Source organism: Oreochromis aureus, linkage group 1 (genome assembly GCF_013358895.1).
Source record: "Oreochromis aureus strain Israel breed Guangdong linkage group 1, ZZ_aureus, whole genome shotgun sequence".
NCBI lineage: Eukaryota > Metazoa > Chordata > Actinopteri > Cichliformes > Cichlidae > Oreochromis > Oreochromis aureus.
Genome location: NC_052942.1, coordinates 31,155,257 through 31,182,531, shown reverse-complemented (window position 1 = coordinate 31,182,531; position 27,275 = coordinate 31,155,257). Strand labels below are relative to the sequence as shown.

General features: G+C 39.3%; 2 protein-coding genes across 7 annotated transcripts in view; one reads left to right on the top strand and one right to left on the bottom strand.

Annotated features, from left to right (window-relative positions):
- Positions 1-10,897: 10,897 nt before the first annotated feature.
- ubl7b (ubiquitin-like 7b (bone marrow stromal cell-derived)) lies at positions 10,898-16,549 on the bottom strand. Of its 3 annotated transcripts, none has more exons than XM_031746589.2 (11): positions 16,455-16,549; positions 15,851-16,052; positions 15,643-15,762; positions 15,464-15,549; positions 12,946-13,030; positions 12,800-12,857; positions 12,579-12,712; positions 12,363-12,412; positions 12,075-12,251; positions 11,775-11,888; positions 10,898-11,601 (listed from the first exon to the last, which is right to left on the bottom strand). In XM_031746589.2, the coding sequence occupies exons 2-11, from the start codon at positions 16,023-16,025 to the stop codon at positions 11,461-11,463; spliced, it is 1,140 nt and encodes a 379-aa protein (XP_031602449.1). In that variant the 5' UTR covers positions 16,026-16,052; positions 16,455-16,549; the 3' UTR covers positions 10,898-11,460. The 3 variants fall into 3 exon arrangements, with proteins under 3 accessions (XP_031602449.1, XP_031602450.1, XP_039468367.1); XM_031746590.2 differs by lacking the exon at positions 16,455-16,549 and adding an exon at positions 16,241-16,422; XM_039612433.1 differs by lacking the exon at positions 16,455-16,549 and adding an exon at positions 16,252-16,422.
- A 4,609-nt stretch (positions 16,550-21,158) lies between these two features.
- Positions 21,159-27,275, top strand: part of cd276 (CD276 molecule) — a 69,028-nt gene continuing 62,911 nt past the window's right edge. Inside the window, exons 1-3 of one of the 4 annotated variants that reach the window (XM_031746562.2) lie at positions 21,167-21,429; positions 23,345-23,421; positions 26,358-26,453. In XM_031746562.2, the coding sequence (XP_031602422.1) occupies positions 26,408-26,453 (46 nt within the window). In that variant the 5' untranslated portion in view covers positions 21,167-21,429; positions 23,345-23,421; positions 26,358-26,407. Of the gene's footprint in view, positions 21,430-23,344; positions 23,422-26,064; positions 26,104-26,357; positions 26,454-27,275 lie in introns of those variants that run through there. The other 3 variants (XM_039612447.1, XM_031746560.2, XM_031746561.2) reach the window with 3 other exon arrangements.

Here is a 27,275-nt window from a genome sequence, read left to right as displayed (position 1 = left end):
ACACCTGAAATCCCAGCTCTGCTCCAACAATGCCATTCTTCAGGAGCCTCTGGAAGAAAAAGAGACCGGAGAACAAGAACGGGAAGATAAAGAGGACTCCCTGCCACAGACCTCAATGTCTGCAGGAGAAAACGACACCATTAGCATTTTAACTAATTAGGTTAAAATGCTAATGCTTGGTTACCGGTCAAGGGACTCTTGACCGGTAAGAGGTGAGTAGTCACATCTCAAACAGTTCTTTGCACCACATTTCCCTCTACACCTTGCACACATTTGCGTTAGTTCTCCTTAATTGCAGACCTTATTTGTTCGCAATAACAACTCTTTTCTCTACACATACCACCACATTTCTAGGTGTGGAGCAGATGTGCAGGACCTGGAACAATGGTAAGTTATAGTTATAAAAGAAATAATAATAGGTAGGGGAGTCCTCTTCCTTACAATACAACTAAATTGTCAGTGAACATTTAAACGCCACCTGGTCGCGACAGATGGCCACCCCTTCCTGGGCCCGGTTCTGTCGGAGGTTTCCTCCCATTAAAGGGGGGTTTTTCCTCCCCGCTGTCGCCAAGTGCTTGCTCATAGGGGATTTGGGGGCTTTAAAAAAAAAGTTCACTGGCATCAAATTTAGGACTCAGCAAATATGTTTTAAATGGATGATTCCTCATCAAATGAGGAATCATCCATTTAAAACATATTTGCAAGTCACATTTAGTTGTATATAATTATGATTTCTTAAGATTTCAATTAATAAATTTTTTTTTAAAAAGAATATTTGAAAAAACAGATGTCTCATTGTTTCATATAGATTTCAAATAACATACCATTTGTTACATTTGCAGTGCTCGTGGTCTTATAGTCTTATGATTCTGTTCATTTTATGAGTATATCCTTCTGCCTTGCTTCACATATTTACTGCTGCTTGGCTAACTTTAGTCATGCCAGCATCAGCACAGGTAGAAACAGGTATCCATCAGAAATATCACATGTAGCTTGTGTTTATGTTCAGAGTATTACAGTCCTGGGCCGGTGGCCCAGTGTCTTGATTTTGTATTGTTGTTTGTTAGTCTGTTTTTTCTTTTGGTTCATGGTTTATGACTACTGGTGTCACGGACCCAGCTCTGGAGGACTCGGGGTCCGTGAGCAGTGTGGACTGTTATTATTATTAGTATTATTATTATTATTATTATTATTATCATTATTATTATTATTATTATTATCATTTGGTGTATGTGTGTGCACTGTTCCGCTGTCTGGGGGGTTTGTTCCATGTGTCTATGTATAGGGAGGTGTGTGTGTGCGTGTGTGTGTGCGTGGTTGTGGCTGTGGCCAGGAGGCCGGGCTACAGGCACCGTCAGGCCTGTGGATGACTGGCCACGCCCAAGGAGGATTCCACACACCTGCAGCGGATCAGCGTCGGCGGAGGGAGCTACTTGGTGTGGTGAAGCGTGCATCGACGCGGGATCATTGCATGAGACTCCACGTTAGTCTTCCGCTTAGTAAAGTCAGTGTGTGTATGCCCGCAGTTGTAAAGTGTCCTGACGGCTGCTTCTATTGTTTCCCCAGGAGAAGTGTGGAGCGCCAGACAGCAGCCAGCACGAGGAGTGCTGAGACACGGGAGCGGAGAGCACAAAGCCACGGACTTTTTAGGGAAAGACACGACAGGGGAGTGAAGGGAGAGCATGGGGATTTATTGTTATTTTCCACTTTAGTATTTCGAAGAAAACATTATGGACGTGTAATTTTATTAATAATTTCTAGACAAAAACAATGAAAACGCTGTAAAGAAAATAACGCTTGAAGATAGAGTGTATTCTTTATGCTGGGCATACACTGTGCGATTTTTTTCAGTCGCGTTATTCAGCTCCTGCTCAAACTGTACGATTGACTCGCAGGGGTTACAAGTTCGCAGGTCACGATGCAGGGTCTCACACTATACGGCCCGATGCTCTGATGCGACCTGAGTGCTCACACTGTGCGTCCATAAAATGAAGGTTATAACCAATGTTCCCTCTAAGCTGCGCAATTGCGCACTGTTGGCACGGTCTCTGCGCAGAGAAAATCTGCGTTGCGCACGCAAAAAAAATTCTAACCTGAATTGAAATTAAAGTAAATATGTGCCAACACCGGTGTTTTAGCTAGCAAAGCGTGGCTGATGTGGAGTTAAGCCACGTTAATGACAACGTGTACAACCATTGGAGATGTGAGCAGGACAGACGGAACAATTGACGGAAAAAGTGTGGACTTTATACCAGTTTTTAAATTGTGTTGATAGGCCACGTAAAACCAGAGTTATGATTAAAAAAAATATGCAATGTTTGGTTTTCTTCCTGAATACTATCGTTGTTTATATTTACTGCGGGAAGAAAGGGTAAAAACGGCGTTTTATACGGAAAACGCTCGAAAGCACTCTCCGCCTGTGAGCAAAGACGAAACCAAAACACCCCACACCCTTTCCCATTGGTCGCAAAATGTACCATGTCGACCAATCAAAACATGGCATTTAGTTGTTAAGAAACGGGGGGAAGTTTTAGGAGTGACGGCGGTGTTTTGAGATGTGAGAGATTTGCGACGTTTAGCGCAAATCTTGTGTAGTTAGTGTGTGGTGTAGTCAATAGTTTTGTTGTGTGTGTCAGAACAATGAGGCGGCTGCTGAATGTTACAGGTGTTACAGCAGTGATACAGCTCCTGTTGTCAGGCCTGCAGGTATCAGGCTGTTCTCCTTTATCTGATAGTGGACAGAAATTAATTTTTGGAGTGGCACAAATAATTTGTGTGGCATCAGATTTGATGCAGAACAGCTGATTGTTCTGTAAGTATTTTGAAATGTTTGTTTAAAAAACCGCCTTGGCAGCATTTTTAGGTAAACAGCTGCAAAAAAAACTTGTTTGCAAAACTCAGTTACTTTTTTGAAGAAGTAACTATATAATTAATTGCCCAACATTGGTCATTATATACTGTATTTTGCAGACAGAGAGTTACAGGACTCTCTCACAGACCACAGACTCATAATACAAGTCAGAGTTTTATTTAAAAAAAGAAAAAAAAGAAAGAAAGTTGTGTTTTCAAAATTGGAGTTCAAGTAATTTTTACTTCCAATAGTGTTAATATACTACACAGGTCATGAACAAGATTTTTTTTTTTTTTAAACTTTCATTGTAACTGGGCTAAAGCAGTTAATTAAAAGTAGTCTAACAGAAATGTAAATGCTGTAATTTTATTTTATTTTTTTAATTTTAATTTTAATAAACCATGTAACTTGGATGGATTCAATGCTGGCGTGACCACAGTGCACATGTCTAATGTCGCTCACAGTGATCCAAGGGATCGCTCAGGGAGTTTGTGTGTTCGCTCAGACACATGAAAAATTAGAGGGAACATTGGTTATAACAGAAAATCTGTCGCTCGCTCTCCCTCTCTGTCTTTCACTCACACTGACACGCACACCACCACCATCAACTTTGCTAAATTGCTAATGAAAAACATTGATCAGGCAGCTGTGATTGAGCAGCAGTGTAAATCCAACTATTTTCACGGTTATTGTGGTCGTGATAATTTTGTGAGGCCACATCGAAAAGGCTCGGATGAGCTTTCCAAAGTTCTACAAGTGCCTCCATCGCTTGTGTCCAGATCACACGCTGCACTGCTGTGCTACTCCGTCTTTTTCACCGACGTTTATGTGTTTGCGCGTGCGCAGTGTGAGCGGCTGCGGTGACACCCTCACGAGTGTTGCCAACTTAGCGACTTTGTCGCTATATTTAGCGAGTTTTCAGACCCCCTAGCGACTTTTTTTCTTAAAAAAGTCGCGACGTGAAAGCGCGTATCGCTTTTACTCTCTACAAGCAGCGGGTGCTGTAACACAGTCAGTTCTTTTACTCTTTTACTCTTATGCTGTTTTGTGGATCACAAGGTTTAAAACTACTTATAAACACACACACACAAAGTAACTCCACCAGAGTGCCTATTTCGGATCACTTTTGCCGGTCCAAGCCCGGTAAAGGAGCAGGGTTGGAATTGTGACATTAAAAAAACAATAATTGCTAAAAGAAATTTAATTTGTAGTTCTAAATAAACTCTAAATGCATTTAGGACGTTTTTACTCACTTTATGTCTCTTCCACGATGTTATTTCTCTCTCCAACAACATAGGTTACAATTATATTAGCATGACCAATTATGCAAATTAGGTGATGACGTCATTTAGCGACTTCTAGCGACTTTTAGGACAACCAATAGCGATTTTCCTTACTGAGGAGTTGGCAACACTGCTCACGACGGTCGGGAGGATTTCAAGCGATTGATGATCGGGAGCTGGTCGTGAGGTGTTGCTTCTCGTTACCCCATGTATACTACACGATGCACGACGCACGATGAAGGCCAAACTCGGGCCGATCACCAAAACGGTCGCACGACTCAAAAATCGGCTCAAAATGGGCCAAAAATCGCACAGTGTAAGCCCAGCATTAGTTAGAAATGAAAAACACACTGTGTATAGCAGCTGACCTATCGGATGTGATACTAACACATTATTTACCGTCAGATGATCCTGGCAACTCAACCGTTGTTCCCTCGATTCATTACGCATTTCTGCATTATCGCATTTCTGGACTGAATGCCATACTGCAGGCATTCCTTAAACTTTAAGAATCTATTTTCCACACACGTTTGGGACGCTGCATTTACATAAGTAAATAAAACCATTGAGATAAATTCACCTGGAAATAAAAAAAAATATATATATATATTATTTATAATCAGTTTCTTAAGGAGTTTTCATTTAAATTATGTTATCCCCTTAGCAAGTGTGGGGTGTGCGCATGTGCGAATGTGAACCTTTGACGCATCAAAGAGAACTCTCTTTGATGCGTCACAGATAAGATAATTCGCAGAGGGCATATAGGGACCCTAAACTCACTAGGATTGTGGGTGAACTTTCGGCGATTTTTGAGATTAGTTGGAGAACAAGAAAACCAAGAAACCCTTTATATTTAAATTATGAAACCATCGGCAAGAGATATATTTGACCGATCACAGCCAGCTGATGAAACAACAGCCAAGGAAGAGCGGCACCGGCTGTTTGCTTGCATTATATTGGTCAGAGTCTTGAGGAAATGTAAAGCTCTCCACAGCTCCACTAAAGACGAGCATGCCACCCACACTAAAGTGCTGCTAGACCAGACAATGGAGGGCCTCAGCATCCCAAAGAGCGCAGATGTATCAAAAAAGCTCGTCAAACAGATCAGCAGGGCTGTCCTCAGTGACCTTCAAAAGGCACTGACTGCTGAGAAACTGAAAAACATAATTACTACACCAGATCCAGCTGTGGATATAATAATTGTCAAGGCTTTGCAGTTCTGTATGAAGGAAATCCTCGAGCGGGTTGCAAGGAAGCCAAGGAGTTTTTGGCGTGACGATACCATCAAATTCCTAATATTTGCTGCTGGAATTGCCTGTGCCTTTGTTTTGCTGGCAATCTTCCTCTGACAACAGAGCGTCACAGCTGCAGATGGAAGTTTGCAACAGGTGACTTTGGTTTTTTTCCTTTTCTTCTCGTCTACCTTCTCCTTAATGGTAGAGCTTATTTGCTCCCAATACCAACTCTTTTCTCTACACATACCACCACATTTCTATGTGTGGAGCAGATGTGCAGGACCTGGAACAAGGTAAGTTGTAGTTATAAAAGAAAATACTAGGTAGGGGAGTCCTCTTCCTTACAATACAACTAAATTGTCAGTGAACATTTAAACGCCACCTGGTCGCGACAGATGGCCACCCCTTCCTGGGCCCGGTTCTGTCGGAGGTTTCCTCCCATTAAAGGGGGGTTTTTCCTCCCCGCTGTCGCCAAGTGCTTGCTCATAGGGGATTTGGTGGCTTTTTAAAAAAAAGTTCACTGGCATCAAATTTAGGACTCAGCAAATATGTAAATAGATGATTCCTCATTTGAGGAATTCCTCATTTGATGAGGAATCATCCATTTACATATTTGCGAGTCACATTTAGTTGTATATAATGATGATTTCTGGGACACAAAGTCAGACTAATTTGGACAATTAATAAAAAAAGATTTAATAAAGAATATTTGAAAAAAATAGATGTCTCATTGTTTCATAATTTCTAATAACATACCATTTGATGTCAACATTGTTACATTTGCAGTGCTCGTGGTCTTATAGTCTTATGATTCTGTTCATTTTATGAGTATATCCTTCTGCCTTGCTTCACATATTTACTGCTGCTTGGCTAGCTTTAGTCATGCCAGCATCAGCACAGGTAGAAACAGGTACCCATCAGAGATATCACATGTAGCTTGTGTTTATGTTCAGAGTGACATCTGATTTAAAAATAGGGAGCAAAGGACACTGAAATGTTTAGATGTTTTCTGACTGAATGTCAGCTTTCAAAAGTTCTGCACTTTTGTTTTCAAGTGAAAAATTCTCATTTTCAGCTCATTCAACCTTTTTAACTTAACCTTCAGCATTTTTTTGAGGCAACAATTTTGCATAGTCTTTTAAGTTCTGTACACTTAAAAAAACGAATTAGATCTTACAATGCAACAGCTACAGTCGCCCTGGGGAACTCGAGCAAAGGCAACCATCAGGGGCTAGCTGGGTCTGCACTGATTGGTCCAGTGGTTTGTAGAAACTTCCTCCCTTTTTTTTCATCACAGCCGTCCTGTGCTGGATGAGGCAGACATCATGTCAGAAAAATCAGGAAGACTGAAGTTCATTGTAGGAATCAAACAGGACCCAGCAGCTCTCTCAGAGGGAAGACTTTGTTTTTCTCTCTTATGAGTTAAACATAAAAACTGACGAAGAAAGAACAATACAGTATCCACATCTGCACCAAAGACTAAGACAGACTTTTATCTGATTTAGTGGTCAGCTCAGATAAATTAATTATTGTGGATGATTTTAACATTCATGTAGATGCTAAAAATGACACCCTCGACACAGCATTGCATCTGTTATTAGACTCAATTGGCTTCTCTCAAAATGTAAAAGAACCCACCCACCGCTTTATTCACACTCTAGATCTTGTGGTATATGTATATATACATATGGTATAGAAACTGAACATTTAACCCTTTCACGCATAGTGGTCACTACAGTGGACAGCTATTCAAAGGCTGTTTTCTTGTGTTTGTGTCAGTGTTGATGGTATATTTGCACATAAACCACTACATTGGACTCTAATGTGTCACTCCATACACATCAGTTGTCCACCTGAGTGGTTGTCCACCTCGGTGGATGTGTGAAAAGTTTTTTGAAAAGTACGTTTAAAAAAATGAAGAGTTCAAAAATCTTTTTTCATGCCTAAAGATGAATGAAAATACTTAAGAAAAAAATCCTAATTGAGGTTGTCATAATTCATGCATGAAACAGTGTTTCCTGAAAACCCTCTCCTGTCTGATCATTTCCTGATAACATTTTAATTATCAATAATTGATTACACAGTAGTGAGGAGTTGATTTCATCAAAGTAGATGTCTTTCTGAAAGTGCTGTAACTAAGTTTAAGAATATAATCCAGTCACTATTATCATCTTCAATGCCCTGTACCAACACAGAGCAGAGCAGCTACCTGAACACTACTCCCACAGAAGTCGATTATCTTGTTAATAATTTTGCCTCCTCACTACAGGGAGTGCAGAATTATTAGGCAAGTTGTATTTTTGAGGAATAATTTTATTATTGAACAACAACCATGTTCTCAATGAACCCAAAAACTCATTAATATCAAAGCTGAATGTTTTGGAAGTAGTTTTTAGTTTGTTTTAGTTTTAGCTATTTTAGGGGATATCTGTGTGTGCAGGTGACTATTACTGTGCATAATTATTAGGCAACTTAACAAAAACAAATATATACCCATTTCAATTATTTATTTTACCAGTGAAACCAATATAACATCTCCACATTCACAAATATACATTTCTGACATTCAAAAACAAAACAAAAACAAATCAGCGACCAATATAGCCACCTTTCTTTGCAAGGACACTCAAAAGCCTGCCATCCATGGATTCTGTCAGTGTTTTGATCTGTTCACCATCAACATTGCGTGCAGCAGCAACCACAGCCTCCCAGACACTGTTCAGAGAGGTGTACTGTTTTCCCTCCTTGTAAATCTCACATTTGATGATGGACCACAGGTTCTCAATGGGGTTCAGATCAGGTGAACAAGGAGGCCATGTCATTAGTTTTTCTTCTTTTATACCCTTTCTTGCCAGCCACGCTGTGGAGTACTTGGACGCGTGTGATGGAGCATTGTCCTGCATGAAAATCATGTTTTTCTTGAAGGATGCAGACTTCTTCCTGTACCACTGCTTGAAGAAGGTGTCTTCCAGAAACTGGCAGTAGGACTGGGAGTTGAGCTTGACTCCATCCTCAACCCGAAAAGGCCCCACAAGCTCATCTTTGATGATACCAGCCCAAACCAGTACTCCACCTCCACCTTGCTGGCGTCTGAGTCGGACTGGAGCTCTCTGCCCTTTACCAATCCAGCCACGGATTGGTATTTTGCGCCTTGGTTTTTCCACACGCTTCTTGCGACCCTGTTGACTATTTTGAATGAAACGTTTGATTGTTCGATGATCACGCTTCAGAAGCTTTGCAATTTTAAGACTGCTGCATCCCTCTGCAAGATATCTCACTATTTTTGACTTTTCTGAGCTTGTCAAGTCCTTCTTTTGACCCATTTTGCCAAAGGAAAGGAAGTTGCCTAATAATTATGCACACCTGATATAGGGTGTTGATGTCATTAGACCACACCCCTTGTCATTACAGAGATGCACATCACCTAATATGCTTAATTGGTAGTAGGCTTTCGAGCCTATACAGCTTGGAGTAAGACAACATGCATGAAGAGGATGATGTGGACAAAATACTCATTTGCCTAATAATTCTGCACTCCCTGTACGTACGACACTAGATGCTGTAGCTCCTGGGAAAAATAGAGCCTGAAATCAGAAGTACTTGACTCCCTGGTATAATTCTCAGACACGCAGCCATTGCATAGTGTTGGACTGATGCCAACACAAACCAGGTCCCTGACAACAAGAAAACAGCAGTTGTTGTGCACGGCATGTTGGGGTCAACATATAACATGTGAGTCAAGCGCTTCACACATGAACTCAATAACTCTTTGATTAAATATGACTTAAAAAAAATACTGTCAGGGAGGCATAGAGGACGCTGGTGTTTAATGAAAAAAATTGGGTTTTATCGACCCCAAAATATGAAAGAAACGGAAAATTCAGTTTATTCACAGTATATTTTCTGTATCATTAACTAATATTTTCAGGTAATAGAAAAATGGAAAGTTCTGTTTATATTACCATTTCCAAGCACTTCTTTTTACTGTAACTCATTAAATGTACTTCTTTATATCCGCCATTTCCTGTCCTTGCGCAGAAGTCTTAAAAATATCTGATTTATCAAAGCTATTCAAAAGCTCTATCATCTAGGGTTGTAGTGCACTGAAGGCAAAGCCCAGTAAATAGGGCTATATTGATCTACAAAAACACAGGTAAACAGTCCAAAAAATGACAGTGTGTCTGTTCCTCACACTTGCTGGTTTCATGTGAAAATGCTTTAATACCATATCAAAATGTAATTTTTGTACAATTTAACAAGAATGAATTTGTTTAACTTTTGGGGGGAATAGTCAGATCTTATATATTTATTATACTCATAAAACACAGTCGACAGGTGCCAACAGTCTCTATAGTGTTTTATAATTTCAGGCAGGGTGCTAAGGGATTACACATAGTCAATACTACTCTCACAGCTGCCAACAAAAGGGACTTAAATATGGTGTGTAATAACATGTTTTCCATACCGTATGTGTGGCAGCATTTCGCACACCATCGAGCATCTCCATGACAACTTCTCATAGTGCCATTTGCCACAGTAAACTGTTCAGAATAGTATGGAAGCTGTGCTTTAGATACAGTAGTATGCACTCAAAACACCACTATATATAATATGAACTGAATTTATTCTGCAGCTAAAGCACCAAAAAGCCACATCTACTCTGCTGGCTTCAAATTAAACAATTCTTTCTGAAAGACTGAAACTGTCTCCTTTTTAATATGCAAGAAAGGCAATGGCACTTTTATTCACCATTGTTCTTTTGAACCTGTGACACCGTTTCCTTCAGCACAATAGAAATGCTTTATTTTTTAAAATACCCTTGGAGGCAGTTGGAGGTGGAAATTGCCCGCAGGTGTGCGTGCATATAAAATGGTAATGGGGACAGACAGACACAAAGCGCTGTTTGGGTGCTGTGCTCATGAAAGGCCAATCCACTGATTGAGCTGTCACATTCACAGATGCCGTAATAAAACTAAGCAGGGCAATTACTGTAGATGGAGAACGGTAGGTAGCAGAAGAAGAGGGGGTGGAAGGGTGTATGTGTGTGCGTGTTTAGGGGGGGTTAACAATATGTCCTCCCCTTAAATACCCCAACGGGAGACAACAAAACAAAGCAAATGTATCCGTCTGTAATAATGGGGGGGGGACTCAGCTAATGTAACAATTCTCCAACAAGCACAGGAACATCAGAGAATGCTAATAAAGCTTTCACCTTATCTGTGCAACTTTCTCTTTTATGCTGATGTCTGTCTAGGCGCATTGTGCTCCTTTGAAAGAAATGAAGGCACACAACTTCAAACACAAACCATTTACCAAGAAATGTTCAGCAAAAAACTGATCAAACCCAAGACTTTAAATTAACAGGGGGGGAAAGGGCAGCAAGTGTGCTAAGATGATAATCAGGCAACTCTCCACAGAACTAAACTACTTCACTGCCATCTAGTGTACACAAAGGGGAATTGCATATGCAGGGAGGATAATGTAAATGCAGAATAGGTGTTACGTGTATTATATGGAACCTCTGGAGCTGAAATAAAAAAAGATTTTATTTAACACATTTATGTCAAACAACAACTTGAAAATGGGTCTTTTATAAAGGTTGTGTGGGAAATGTTAAAAATCTACAATGGGCCATATGCTCAAGTTATTAGGCAGAAAAGAAACTTATGGGAAGTTAAACCAAATAAAAAATTGTTAATTTTAGCCGTCATGAAATTAAATCAACACTTAAACCCAACGAGAACTCTATTAATGATGGTATATATATGGCAGTAAAGAAAATATAGCCAATACCTTTTTAAATAAACTTTGAGTTGTTTTTATCTTTAAGGTTTTAATACAACAAACAACAAACTATAAATCTGGCATGGACAATGCTTAAATGGTAATTATGAACAGGTTTATTAGAAGACTCATCAATAAGAAACAAAATGGCCTGTGGAGATGAGCTGAATCGCTTCTGTTCTGTATTGGGAAACGTTAAGAAATCCTTACACTGTCACTCATAATTTGCTCCATTGTTTCTGGGCAGCAGGGTGACCAGCTTTTTTAAGCTCTCTTATCTATAAAAGGCTGTCCGTGGGGCATGGGCTCAGAGTCCTTGGCCTCCGGCAAATATGAGCTCGAGGGCAGCCTGGATGTCACCATCTGTGGCCTGTAGCGCCCTCAGCATCAGCTCCTCATCCTGGATCCCCATATCTCTGAGCTGCTGCATCTGGGACTGCCAGCGGCCCTAGCAAAACAAAAACATGTTCAAGGCCTAATCTTTTATCCACACATAGCCCTGTCTAAACAAGCCTGCAGCTGGACTACATACCTAAGCCAATACCCAATGAGGACAATGGCAGGTATATTATTATTTTCTCCATAAACTGAACACATGTGGGATTTATTCAGTTAGTTCACCTGCAGAGCAGACATGTTGGTGGCTTGCAGAGCTTGCTGTAGTGCTTGGCTGAAAAGATCGTTACTGACTGGTGTCCCTGCTGGCATGGGGGCTATGCCACTGGAGGGGTCCGACTTAATCAAAGACAGGATGAGGAAAAAAAAAAACAAGCAATGATGTAGGGAGTGTTAGGAATAATGCTTTTGCATTTTTTTTTAATGTGTAACATTATAATCTCAAGTAAATTCTGCATAAATTTACTGTTTTAAAGATTTATGCATGTTTTTGAATATCTATCTCAAAATGGAAATAACCCTCACTTGGCTTGCCGTTGTCGGGGTGACAGCGCTGCTATCAGGAGTGCTAGCAAGGGCCAGTGCAGTTGCCAGCTCACTCTGTGTAATAGGTCTCGGTCCTGTTGCTCCACTATGGCTCAGGGACACTGGACGCATTCCCGCCGAGACTCCGCCTCTGTTAGAAGGGCCTGCTGGGCTACTCTGTCACACATATTTAGGCACACCAAGTGACGTTATGGCTATTAACAACATTAAACATCACACGGCATCAGTGTTTCTATACATGATCTTTGCAGTTTGGTATTGACTTACAGACTGGAATTCATCCTCATCATCTGACATGCCCTCAAACATGAAGCCTCCTTCCAAGAAACACAAAAAGATTTGTCTGATAAATAACCTGGACATTCACTTAAAAGAAACACAATATTATTAAAAGGAAGAAAAAGCACAATGAATTTTAGATGATTTCGCAGTTGGAACTACTTTATCAATATGCTCCTCCTTCAGTTCAGTTTTATTGCTTACCCGGCATATCACTGTATGAACTGGCTGATACATTGCGAGAAGAGCTGGCACTGGACTGAGCGGGCATACTGCCTGCCACAGAATGCAGGACCAGGATAATGGCGTTGACAAGGGCCGGATGTGAACTGATTAACCTATGAGAGACAGACAACCATCCAACGCACTGTACATGAATATTACGCGTCATAACAGAGCTGAAATCAGAGGAAAGCCATACTCACCCATCCAGCATGTTGGGGTCTGTAAACTGTACAAAGAGATCTTTATCCTGGAGCACTCCTGAGTGTGGATTTAAGGAAATTGTTACTATTTGCATGGTACAACAAAACCAACTTAAAGATGTTCAAGAAACTCAGAATGACCTTACCTAGAGCAACTGGATCTGACCTGAGTCCAGGTGTGGCTACAATAATCTGATCCAGAGACTCTTTATTTGTCAGCATTTTATAGACCTATGAGAGGGGAAAAGACAATGAATATAGTTGCAAAAGAAGAAGTGGCAATGTAGCAGCAGTTACAGTAAGAGCTGTAGTAGTTACTAGTGTTTTCTTACGATAACAAATGCAACTTCTGCCTCTCTGTTAGGGTTAGCTTTGTTTCTTTGATCGCAAACTCCTCGGAGACCATCAAGAGTTAAGTAACCAAACTTGGCACAAGGCTACATCTTAGGACCCTCGAGTTTATAATCTATATCAGATATGATAAGATCATCCTGTTGCCTAGCAACCAACTAGCAAGCTAAAATGACTAATTTGTAGTATTATTCATGATATATTATGATGCCATCAAGTGTTTTGGCAGGCACCAAGCAATGAGCTAAAATAACCTGTTTTTAGCCACATGAAAGCATCTTGTTGTTTTAATTTCATGCCAATAACATCTCATTTATAGCCTCAAAAGTTGAATTATACATGTCTAGCAACCACTTAGCAATTGGCTAAAATGACCCATTTTTAGCATATAAACAACATCTATTAACCTGATTTTTTTTGTTTCACTTTTCTCGTGGCAATGCAGTATATCAGTCTGCCAAAAGTACAAACATGCCAAGCACTACTGTGGCATGGGCAAGTTCTAGTTGTTCAAATACATTATATATAATGTAAATGACAAGTTGAGGATGATAGCAATGATGTTTGAGGGCCATAACACAGCACCCAAAGCATGTGAACTAACAAGTACCTCTGATTATATACATCTACAGGACCTGCTGTATCATCTGACCTGACTTTTATGAGCTACACTATACGGACCAAAGAACTGGGGCACACACTTCATAACTCTTTACCCCCTGAAAGGTTACTAGAAGTAACCCTTAAACTTGTTTTTCTGAAGTGAATGGTTTCTGCCATATGTCAGGCCTGCTTAAAGAACAAGATTACTGGGTTTGGTCTCTGCCTGTGCAGCCTGGAAAAACCCAGAAACAATTCCAATGGATGTCAAACAACATCTCTTTTTTTTTTAAAAGATTTATTCTGGGGTGTCAAAACTCATCATTAAGGGTACAGGGAGGTCATCAAATGTTGTCTTTATGGGGGAAAGATTTAATAATTGAATAAGGTGCACCTGGAGCTCCAGTAGACCAGGGCCAAGCAGCTCCTGTAATGCATATGTGGCACACTTGTTTTGTTCATATAGTGCACTATCAATAGTAGTGACTTATTTATACCAGTTTATGTAGAATCCACATAGTCCAATCTTTTTTTAAGCCAACATGCTGTAATGTTGCTGAGGTTGAATGCTGCAAAAGCTGCAACAGTTAAACTCATTTATGTTTAAAGCAGCTCCTAGTGGCCTGGGATCTGTTTATTCATAGCTCTGACATGCAACTAGGGTGATGCAATCAGAGGTAAACACCACTGAACAAAGATGTGACATCATCCAAAGGACAGTGGAGAAGATTCCAGCTGCTTGCGCCAAACTATCTCATGGTCAAGGACAAACGCTTATTTGTTTACTTATTTATGTATTTATTTTAGTTTAAGGCATGACCAAAATAAAATTGAGTGCCTGTGTCAAATAACTTTATGCAAGCTGTGAAGCCACATGGTCTAAAAAAAAAAAAAAAAAAAAGAGCTAAGGCATATGGCCAATGAATTATGAATGATTTTTTTTTTCCATTCTTACAGCTGATTCACGTTTTCACTTGATAACTATTCCCTTATCTCAACACAAAACAACATTTCTTAACTGGAACTACACTGCTGTCTGTTCAAGGCATGTAATCACTGTAAAAAAAAGAAGCAGCTGTGAAACCACCAGCTGAGTGGTTCATATTTAGGGCCAACTGTTTTACGCACACTTGTCATTAATGAAAGAGTACCATGTCTTTCAAAAACAGAAAATGTCAACACTTGTGTACTTTTCTCTGAAAGATGAACTGCCTTGTCTAATGGCAGGGCTCTGGAAAGTAAAGCAGCTAATGATAGCTTCAGGACAATACATGAAACTCAAAGTGACCTTCAATGGTCCCATTCTACTGCATGTGTCTGTTAGAGGTGCTGAAATGAGTTTCTTATTCCGGTACTTTACTTCAAATAGAGTTAACACATCATGGACTAACACTGGAAAACCAATGTTAATTTATAACTTCATTAACTAATCTAATATATTGTACATAACAGCACCCACCCCTAGCTGAAACAGCAGCTTGTTTACACATTTCCCTAACAAGCAAAAGATCTCTGGTTCTTCTTTTCCTCAAACAAAATTTTGATATTAGCCAATTTGGTATTAATAAAATTTGATATTAGCCAAAATGGTTGTTGTGGAGAGAGAGAAATCTCATAAGAAGTGAATGAAAGATCAAGTTCTTTTTAACACTCACTAAAATTAGCTGAATACCTAAGCAGCTCAGTTACCGTCAGTGTGTTTCCTCTACTCACCGAGTCCCTGTAGGCAGAGCTGAGAGAATGAAGAGCAGCATGAAACACCCTGAACTCCCTTGCTGCAGTTACCCTGTTTACAGGCTCTGGAAAATACAAACACACATTCAGATTCACAAGTTCAATGTCATTTACAGCTTAAACACAGTTTTAAGCTTAAATGATGCATACACACAGACCTGGACTACTCTCTGGCTCTGGCCATGTCTTTTTCAGGATGTGTAAGGTGGATCCTGGTTGAATCCCACAGGCATCCAGTGTAAGGTCATCTTTAAGTTTGCGTCCACAGTGGACCAACTCTGGTAAACACACAGAACAGAGTGGTGAGATTTTCACACAGAGACATGCACAGATTTCACTGACAGCTAACGGACGACGGTGACGTACCTATTAGTTCAGGGTCTGGGATGGAGTCTGGGAACTGAGCTGCAACAAGCTGTTTCAGGGTGGCGACCCTGTATCCTCCAGGTGGAACATCACCTGGCATCATCTCCGGGAAGTGGAAGATGGATTTGGGCTGATCAACCAGCTTCAAAGACAGATTCCATTCTGACGAGGCCATCTCTTCGTGTTTATTAACCCTACACACCTGCAATTAGTCCACAGAACACAAGCTTAACACGGTGGGGTAGACCACAACATATACCCTGTTAGCTAACAGTATAATATTACAGCTTCACTCTGCTTCAGTGTGAAGATACAGCAGGTCTTTTTGACACAAAATAAACCTTAGACCCATGATCCACAGGAGGAACTCACGTCAAAATGCGCTATTACCTGACGATTACCTTTTCTACGAGGTTGTAATGAATCACGTTACCACTCAACCCGGTTAGCTGCCTAGCGTTTGCTCACGAAGCATGCCGATTTTCTAAATTAAACTTTTCATGCCGTTTAGTTTGGGTGATTTAAAAAAAAATCTTTAAAAATAACTGAGTCTTACAGAACTAAGAATAAAACTAAAACTCTATATGAACAACTGCACACTCACCCTTTCTTTGTTGACACTGAATCCACTTCCTGGTTTTAGTCACGTGTCTAGGTTGCGTTTACGTCCACTGTCCAAACAAAGGAGCTTTCATTTTTCTGTAATATTCATAGATAGATATATTTTCGAAGATTTGTGATGACTCTTTAACACACACACGCGCGTATATATAAAATCATTATTGGAATGGGAAATAAATGGAAAATAAATGCTAATCCAAGTTAGCTTTCGGTCAGACTGTTACATCAGCATCTCTATCCCATGGCATCTGTGGGAATACGCTAATTGTAATCTCACAATTAGCGTATTCCCACATAGAATGAGTTTCATATCCTACCTGTCCAAGATGGAGTCAGTCCAAAATTTCCCAGCGCCCAACTGATAAACCTTTTGTAACCCACTTTTTTCAAACTACCTTGATCGCTGTAGTGGGGATTCACTTAATACCAAAATGGGCTTTCATGCTCTGAAATCAGTATTCAGAGAATTGGCATCACTTTACTGATATGGAGATTAATAATGATAGAGATCATTAATGAATTTGTGTTAATAGCTGTGGATAGATTATATTTTATATTATATTTTCTTTGTTTTCTGATGATGCTGACTTAACTATATTGGACTGACTGTGTGTGTTAAAGTAAAGTAAAGCATACAGTATATACTGCACTGAATGGTTAATTAGTCCACTTTTACATGCAGAATTGAAAGGTTTTACACAGAAACAAGTAAAAATCTGAATATTGTTTACAGATGTGAGGAAAGTGAGGAAAGTGTTTTGAGAGCCTTGCTGAGGGAACTGGTAGTGTTACTAATTGGAATAAACAATCATAAACAATCATGCAAATATTTACATAGTATTAATATGTAAATTCATAGGTCACTATCTATGTCTGTTGCATAGAGCAGATTAATAATGACATTCTTCCATATCACAAAATCAACATCAACAAAGCAAATAAAACAACATCTCACAAAACAGGGATGGGCTATGGGCTATTATCACAAAGGTAAACAATACTATGAATAATAGATTACAATAAAGAGCCAATTATTTTCTATAAATCTTGATTTGATTGGTTAACATGTGCTACAATATGTAAAAGACTAGTCTGAATTACCAATAAACCGCTAGACAAGTGTAAGTGGCCACTTTGAATGAGCAATAAGTGCCCTCGGGTAGCTAATCAATTACTTTAGATGAGCAATTAACGAGTAAACATTTGTGAAAACCATAATTGACAGGAAATATGTCAGCCTGTTTCGCTGTAGCTGTACCTATCCATTACTAATCTGTCACTTAAGGAAAAGGAAGGGAGAAAGAAAATTTTAACATGCTTTTTAAAGTTCATAAATCAGGATTGTATTATAATGCAAATCAAATTTGGGGGAATAACTGAAAAAAAAGTCCTACTGCTACTACTACCATTAAATTATACACTTCTGTAATCGCCTCGTTCTCACCAGTTCTGCAATCAATGATAGACTTTATCAAAAAATTATACCCTTTATACAAAAAAAATCAACCTTTATGTATTATTTTGTGCATTGCTTGTATTTGCTGCTAATATCCTACCAAATGACAACGTGCACAACTATCGACACATTCTCAGCTTTCTTTCACTCCAGTTTCCCTCGTTGTTTAGCAGCTCTGTAGGTGTCTGTGTGGGTCTGGGCTCTATAGAAGTTTCTTTCTGTCTTATTTTGCTAGTTCTTTCTAGAGTTTTGTGTTTAGGTTTGCTTACACTCCTGTCTCATTGTCTTTATTTTTTATCATCTGTGTGTACTCTGCTTTGTCCACTTCTCTTGGTTACCCTTATGTATATTAAAGTCTACTGTCTTCTCCTCAGCCTTTATCACCATGCCTGTTCATCCTTCTAGTGTGTTTCCCAGTCTTATTCTTGCATGTTTGTGGACTTTTTCCATTTCTGAATTGGATCCAAACAACAAACAAAACATTACCTTTAGTAGCGAATGAGATCCATTCACTACTAAAGGTGTGTTTTGTGTGTGTTTACTTTGCCTGCCTTCTCAGTGTGCATCTAGGCCCTAATTTCAAGCTTTGTGACAAATAATTTTGTTTTCTCCTGAGGGGTATACTATAAATGTAGTTCAACACAACCAAGCTTTCTTTGCCTTAGCTGGCTCGACAAAATTTAAAACCCAGTTGGATACGACGGGTATCATGACAGCGGTTATCAACTTTCTCAGTTAAGCTAGGCTTTTTGCTTCAGGCTGTGTGCTTGCTCACAAGAAAAAGTGCCTTTAATGGGTTGCATAACTCTTCTTTCACACAAAATGATCATTATGAGTGCTGACTGCTCCAATAAGAGACATTAGCAGATGATGATGATAAAATTGTGATGAAAAATCAATAAAGAACATCTAAAATATAACAGTAAAATGCAACCCTGTTGCAAATGAGACAAAAGATTAATACTGAAGAAAATAGTTTATCTTGGGCTTTAACAATTTCACAATTTACATGAAGAGTGGTAAACATTTTAATCCCAGTTAAAAATATTTTTTATCACTGAGTGCACTCTCAGTACCACTATTTATTTTTAAGGTTACAGCTGCACATTAGAGCTCTGAAATGTCAAACTTTAATCAATTTAAAGGTTAATTTTTACCATCCCATAGCCCGCTAAAGAAGACGTGGAAATCACTTTAGTTTTGTCAGCAGATCAAAGTGAAATGAATTTGCCAAGCCATTAATATCACTTTGTAGCACACTCCTGTTATTGTTTTGTTTTCTATAGAATGTTGTGTTTTATGAAGTACAGCAATGCTGTATGTGGAAAGAAAAGTCAATGACTGCATGTGGGGGAAAAAAGTGTGCCAAATAATGCTTAATTTATGGCACCATGATTGTGTCCATTTCCATATGTATTTGGCTATGGAGAAGGGTTTTCAATCAACCTAAAAGTGCTCCAGTGCAGTCCTCCAGAATCCCAACTGCAGATTGCTGGATGTGGGTAGTGCTCAGTGTTGGGAAGGTTACTTTTAAAATGTATTCCACTACAGAATACTGAATACATGCCCCAAAATGTATTCTGTAACGTATTCCGTTACGTTACTCAATGAGAGTAACGTATTCTGAATACTTTGGAGTACTTAATATATTATCATGCTGTTTACAACTACATGAATGTCCTATTGCTGTGATTTATTACTGTTACTGAAGGTCCGCGGCTCCGAAACGTAGTAAAGGGACCTCTGGCTAATACGTCGGGTTCGTGTCGGGCTGGTAGCCGAAAACTAGCTTTACTTTGTTGTCTGGGTCAACTTTGCTTGCGGGAGACAGAGAGAGGCGTTGAAAGGCTTCTCCAACGGAACTTATTTTTTCCGGAGGAAAACACGAACACAGTGTACAGTTGAGTCTTAATAGCTTACTTACAAATGGGCTCCTCAGGCACTCTTCTTGGCTGCAGTGGTTATTATTATATTTACATGCTTCCAGCTCCCGTTTTTGCTCCGTGACAGCTCGGACTTTTCCTTTCTCTCCTCCCTCGCTCACAGACACATAACGGGTATGGTAGTCCATTCTCCCTGCAGCACGGACTACACTGCCCATCAGGCTACATGCTTTAGAGCTATGCCTGTAGCATTCTGCCTTTTAGCTTAGCACAACAACAACAACAAAAAGCGCCTCTCACCCAGGAAACACGCAGAGAGAGAGCGTCACCCTGTAAACCATGGCAACCGTAACGCTGCCGCCTGGAACAACAGAACGTAGCTGTCAAACAAACCCAAACAATCCTGACCCGCGACAATATGAAACAGGGAAGTACCGCCGTGTATTCCATTTATTTCAACAAAGTAACTGTATTCTGAATACCACCTTTTTAAACGGTAACTGTAACGGAATACAGTTACTCATATTTTGTATTCTGAATACGTAACGGCGGTACATGTATTCCGTTACTCCCCAACACTGGTAGTGCTGTGTATTGGTCGAATGCTGACCTGTTCCCAGAACAGGGAAAAGAAAAAGAAGAAAACAGCAGAATCCACCAAGAATGGAAGAAGCACAAAAAACCCATATAAGACATTACAAAAAATTGAACATTGTATGAACATTGCAGACAGTGGCTGCAGTGGACAGTTTCCATTATTTTTATTTAGTTTTTGTCTCTGTAAGAGTATCATACTTTTGACACAACCCCATCTGACAACAGACACTGTTTGTAGCTCTTCACAGACTGCCACAGACGCCCAGCGCACTACCACTGCTGAACCATAATTTCCTGCTTAGGCGGCACATGGATGGTGCCAGTGTGTGTGTGGCTTTTTTCAATGGCGTTGTTTTGAAATTACAACCAAATTGCAAGCATCCAAAAATGATTTACAATAATTTGTGTTATCTCCGGGTGAAAACAAAAACTTGCCAAGCACAACACAATTTATTCTTTCGTTATTTGTGTGTCTGTGTTTTATTCTATTAATTTATTAACCTATTAATTAAAAAATTGTACATTTTACCACATTAGGGCCACCATACCTTTTAGGACCATACGATAGCGATAGGCTAATAATATATAAATAAATACATACATAAAGAAAAAAAAGTTGTTTCGGTTTTCTGAACACACTCGGACTTGGAAGTACTCAGTCAAACTATGTATTTATCCTGAAATACTCTAACGTGGCAAGAAAAGTCGATGAGTTCGCGGAAAAAAGGTACGACGACTAAATGGTTAACTGGGGGATGGGGGTCAGCATGACATCACTGCTGGACGAAGCAGCAAGGAGTGGTTTCTGTGAAGAGCTCCCCGTCCCAAATCAATGGAACATACCCAAACACTCAGGAAAAACGCCCTCTAGTTTTATCCAGCGTCAAAACAAAGTGTTATAGCCGTGCTTTGCTCTAAGAGGAATGAACTGCTCTGGAAAATCACACCGCCAGCGCTGAACAGAGAAAAGAGTCGCCTCCGCTGGAGGGTTGGTGGTTTTCAAGTTTCTCCCTCTTGTCATGGTAAGCATTTATACATAGTGTTTGGGGGCAAAAGCACCAGCTAACCGGGATGTTTTGTTTGTATCATAGTGAAAAAGCCAACGGTGAACTTGGGTTATTTTAAAAGAAGAGCAACAGCTGGGGAGAAGGGAAACTCCACGAAGTCGGGCCAGGGAGGCGCTATGGCTGAATTACACAGGCTTAGTCTGCTCTGTTCACCGGCTCTAGAGACACGTCTAGTACAGATGTTTGTAGCTTACCTTTTAAACAAGTCGTAGGGTTACTAAGCTAGATAGTATACTCTATCGAAAATGGAGCTAAAAAGCTAATATTTATGAATTAAACGGACTGCGCCCTCGTTTGATAGAAAGTGAGCATTGCATTTAACGGTAGTTCCATATAAAGTAACATTCATAAAGAAGCTGGTTACTACTGCAATATCTTCCCCCAGTTTCCTCATACTTTCTTTCTTTGTGTTTTTGATTGAGCTGTGGTGATGGAGGCCCGTGTTATATCAGTGTTACTAGATTCAAACAAACTGCATGTGGGGTAAATAATACCCTGGTAGTACTAAAAAGTTCTACCAGACTGATAATTTGATATATCTAACCCAAAAAAATCAAACAAACAAGCTATGCAGGCTAAAGGTTTGAATATTAAGAACACATATACTTTATTTACTTTGAATACAGTTTAACACCCCTGTTATAAATTTAAATAAAGGCTAAAGTTTTTTTGTGTGAGGTCTCTTTACAGTCATATATTTCCTCCATTAACTGTTAAAACTGTTAACTGCTGTTTCAGCTGCTGTTCTGCTTCAGTACAGATCTCATATGTGTTTTTTATGAGACTTGTATGTGTTTACCTTTGTAAACTAGAACCAAATCAGACAAACCAAATCTCAATATGTGGGGGATAAAAATAAGATAAAAATGCTTGCATGCATAAAGTGGCAAACCAGGTTATCCTAGATTACATTGGTCGCCAATCTGTACTCTAAAACAGATTAGGGCTTCATATTTCTACCATAGAAAGACAAGACTTTCTCCTAATTTTTGCTTCTTAATGCAAAACTTGAAGGATAAGTTTTTCTCTAGAGTGAACTTCTTGGATGTCACAGCAGGACGACAGTCAGGAAAGTGAGGTTGCAAGTCGGCATTTTTGCTCTTTAGAGAAAACAGGCTAAGAAGGTTGGAAGCCACAGGAATGGTGCAAAGAGGATGTTGCCTGCCGTCATCCTGCAATTGTCACTTGATTGTGCAGCTGCGCTTAGCAGGCAGGTAGATCTACCCGTGGGATGCAGGAGGATGTAGAATTTATCATTCAGGATATTTCTCTATAAAAACTGATCACTGAAAAAAAGCGAAGAGGTGGCTACTGGATGAGCTTATTTCGTCTTTTTTACAGGTGCTCTACCTTTTTTTAGTTCTTGTTTTGTTTTGTGAGAAATTATGACACTTCAAAGGTTATACTGGTATTTCTTCCCCGTGCCAATCCACATGCAGCATATATCAAGAATGCCGTAAGATAAAAGTTACACTAAACTTTGCAGATTACCAAGAGCCAATTGTTGATTCATACAGATGTATACACTTTTTTTTTTAACTTATCAGGACACCCCTGCCTCATAGCAGTCACTAAATTACATGTTGAACACTAGTATGAGACTCAAGGTGGCGCTGTAGTGAAAACTGTAAATTCGGTATTTAGTAGTAAAAGTCAAACTTTTATACAGCTCCTTAGCCATTAGCCCTTTTTTTAAGTTTATGAAGATATGCTTTTCAGTTTGATGAGCGAATTATATATTATATTATACTTTTATTAAGTTATGCTGTTGATGATTTGACTAAAGGAATCCAGTAATTCCTAAGAGGACTCAGTAAAATCTAGCTACTGCCTCTATATAAATTTCAGGCCCTCACTTTTTGTCTTTAAGGTTAAAAAAATGTGAGTGAGGTGAATGATGGTCCAGATGATTTGAGGAGCTTGATAAAGATGCCTTATGCCAGAAAGGTGAGTCAAGATTTAATATCTTGGATTCAAGAGTATAGTAGTAGTAGGAGTAGTAGTAGTAGTAGTAGCAAAGAAAGAGGACCACTATAACTGAGATTACTTGAAAGAATAGAGTGATGGTACAATGAGCAGGGCAAAATTGTTCATCTTAATGTTCTGTGACATCTCAAGAATCATTTCCCTTTCCCCTGACCTCAATAAGAACTTTAATAGTCCTTAACATATAGTGTCAAAATGATATAAAAGGGCAATTATGACTCAAAAGCTTACAACTAATCACTAAGAGAAATTTGAGCCTTTTTTCACTGTCAAGCAAGCTTTTGAACCACTTTCTTTTTTTTCATTTATACAGTCTTATGACAGTGCTGTCAATTAACTACTATAATACCATGAAAATATTTAAATGTCAAAATCTGAATAAAAAGCTGGCAGTACTTTTTATATATTGATGTAAGATGGTGATGGATAATATTCAACTGCAACTTCCTACAGTTAAGCTTTATTATCTTCTTATATATAGGTTGTGACATGCAAGTTTAGTTAACTTAAATCTTAAATTGAAAAAGGAAAGAAACAAAAGCTGCTAAGGGGTCAGCAATGTGACTCATTCAGTAAATCTCTTTGATGGCTTCCTGATGTCTGGGCTGCACAGACTGAGTCAGACTGTGGTTTGGTGTGTTGGCAGACTACACTTCATGCTACCATTAGGAATATATTTAGGTAAATCTGGAAAAATGCTGGCTACAATACACATCTGCTCTTTTATTCAATGAATATTTGTTCTCATTGTTGAGTCTCGCTGCTGTGAAGAATTCAGTGCCTCTAAGGTTAGAGAAATTCACATTGTGATACAGAAAGTCTGAAGTGGAGAGCAGAGCTGTTGTGGAAAATGCGATGAAACAGCACTCCGGCCCACATCCTCTCTGCTGAAGCCATAAATGAAAACTCATGGAAAAAGCTTTGGCTAAGCCATGAGGTGGAGCTACATGATGAAATGATTCATAGCACTAAAACAAAACATTTGATCCATCAGCTGTTTTCCTATTTTGAGATGTGTTTGCACATGCAAAACATAACACAAAGTTTCCAGAACTTGTAGATTTGTATGATCCACCAGAAACTTTTATCACTTGTGGTGAGTGGTAGGGCGTTGCCCAGCTTACAGTCATACCTGGATGTTCAGGGTTTTAATCAAAGCAGTGAATCACACTCAGTGATTGCTGTAAATCCTGGATAATCCTCATTCATGTGGTATAAAAGAAAAAAACAAAGCCCTGAGCTAATTTTCTGTATTTTCAAAGAAGTTGCATCAATGTAGGACTACCCGGATGTGGCAAAAACAATGATGATTATTTTGGTCAGTAATTATCTAGATTATTTAAATACACCAACATTAACTTTAAAAGGTGTCTTTTTACAAGTGATTTATTTGGTCTTTAAAAACTTTAGAGTGAACTTTTAATGAAAAAAAGCAATGGATACTGTGGGAAACAGGGTCATTTGGCCCCTGCCAGCCCACAGTCTCTACTGGGATGTCAGCGAGTGCAGAAAGGGGCAACAAAAGGCAGATTCGCATTGCTCAGGAGAGCTACACGATAGTCAGAGAGAAAGAGATGGAGAGCTGAGGTCAACAACTGATGCCGTGGTCGTACGCCTCCAAAACCAGACCAAATGAGAGACCATGGGAGACGAAAGCAGCTGCAGGCAACCATTAAGGATCCCTCCACAGTTTCACCTACAGAAGCCTTTTAAAACTTTTGCTCCTTCTACCTAGATGTTTTTAACTCGAAGCACTGGGACTTATCTACAGAATGTACAGTTGTGGTTAGAAGTTTACGTATACTTATCATGGCCATACATTTTTAAAGATGTAAGTAATTAAAGATGCATGCTGTGCAATCATTTCACTCTGGAAAAAGAATTGGTTCAACAAAATCATTAAAAGCCCCAAATAACCCTTATATTCATGCCCATGATAAGCACATGTAAACTTCTGACCACAACTATATATGAAAAGTTCAGTTTTCCTTGTCCAATTAAGTTATTTTTTTTTAAAAATAATTGACCATTTTTTGTTATTAACATTGTTAACATATGTCAGAATTACTTAATGCATGTAGTATTATAATCCACAAAATACCAGTTTTCTTTCTGCTTTAATAGCCAAAATATTGTTTGTTTATCTCAAGAAAACATTACCTAGAGATTGTGTGTACAATAGTTGCAAAATGTAACAAAAAATGTAACAAAGTGGTGCTTTCTAACATCTGTGTGTTTGTGTGTTTTTTACACTGTTAACCACTAATTCATATTCTGTGGTTGTATCACAGTGACTTTCTTTCTTTGGAAAAAACAATAGAGTTTTCAGTTTTATCCAAGATGCAGAATCAGGGTTTTGTCTCAGCAAATACAGATACAAATAACGACCTTTACCAATCTAGCTGAGATAAGTATCTTATAAATATTTCATGCATGGGAGAGTGGAGGTAGACAAGGAGGAGATAGTTTTGTCTGGCTGTACTTACTCCTCACGAAGTGTTTCCCTCTGGGGAGTGGAGAGAATGATTTGGCTGTTTCCTGTCAACTTTGAAAGTCCCCATTTGTCATCACAGCTTTACTCGCTCTGAAAAGAAAGAAGCTTTCAGCAGGCAAGAGAAAGGACTGTCGTAGTCACCTTCACATGTAAGTTAGTTTGTCAGTAAGGTTTGTACATGACAAAATTAATTTGAGACTTTCATATAGCATATATTGTCTTCTCATCTCAAATTCTCTTCACTTGGGGGAACAAGCTAAAGAACGCCAAAACACATTAGTATTAGGCACCCCGTCTGGTTTCAGTAACCCTCCAATCAACTCATCACCTTATGTTGCTATATCGTTGTGTCCTTGTTATAAAAATCTCGGGGCTCCTCATATGTCTGTTTTCTTGTCCGCAGATCTGTGTCTGAAGAAGTTGACCTGCACTTTGAATCCATCCTGAAAGACCATGCTGTCCCTCCTGCTGTCCGCAGTGCTTGCTGTCCAAGCGATGGGTGGGTGTTGCTGCTCCCTCTGCCCTGCTATTAGATTCGAGTCACTGCGGTGGGAAATGCCACCGCTTGTTAAACAATACACCCTGCAGGGCCTATTAGTCTTTTGACTTCAAAAGCTTCACTGGGAAAAAACAACCTTTCAAATGAGGCTACTCCCCAAAAATAATGTGCCAATAGTTTGGAAGTTATAAACTGTCCCTGTTTAAACCCACATCAACTGAAATGAGTTGTCAGAGAGCAAATTCCTATTTAAACAGATGTCTGGCTGAATGAGAAAAGAGATATTTTTCACAGTAATTCTTTTGAGTTTAGTTTTTAAAGGGTTACAACTTCATCATATGAGGGTGTTTTGTATTTTCTTTATAATTCAGCTTGTAAAAGAGAACAGCTTTGACCTTTTCCACGTATGTGAGGAGTGGTGAGATCTCTGGGCATAGGTAAGGTGCGCTGTGAAAAATGCTAGAAGTTGAGTTTTCCTGCCTTGACTCAAGAAGGGTGATGAGGAAGTCATCGTATTATATTTATAACACTGGGAAGCAGGGTGCTGGTGGTTGATGTTGCAACTGAGGATGCATGACTCGCATGCTCAAAAGTTTCACTTCAGTAGAAATTGCTCAAAGAAAACTTGTCATCATAAAAAAGAAACAAATAGCCTGGGCTGACGTGATGGCGTCTCATGACAGTAAATAAAAGAAGGGAACGGCATATGCCGAAAGAAGTATCAACAGTGCATATATTTCAGCATCAGCCCTTTCTCAGTTGGTGTGTGGCTGATGCCATGTAAATTTAAATCTCATATTGAGTGCCATTATTCTATATTAA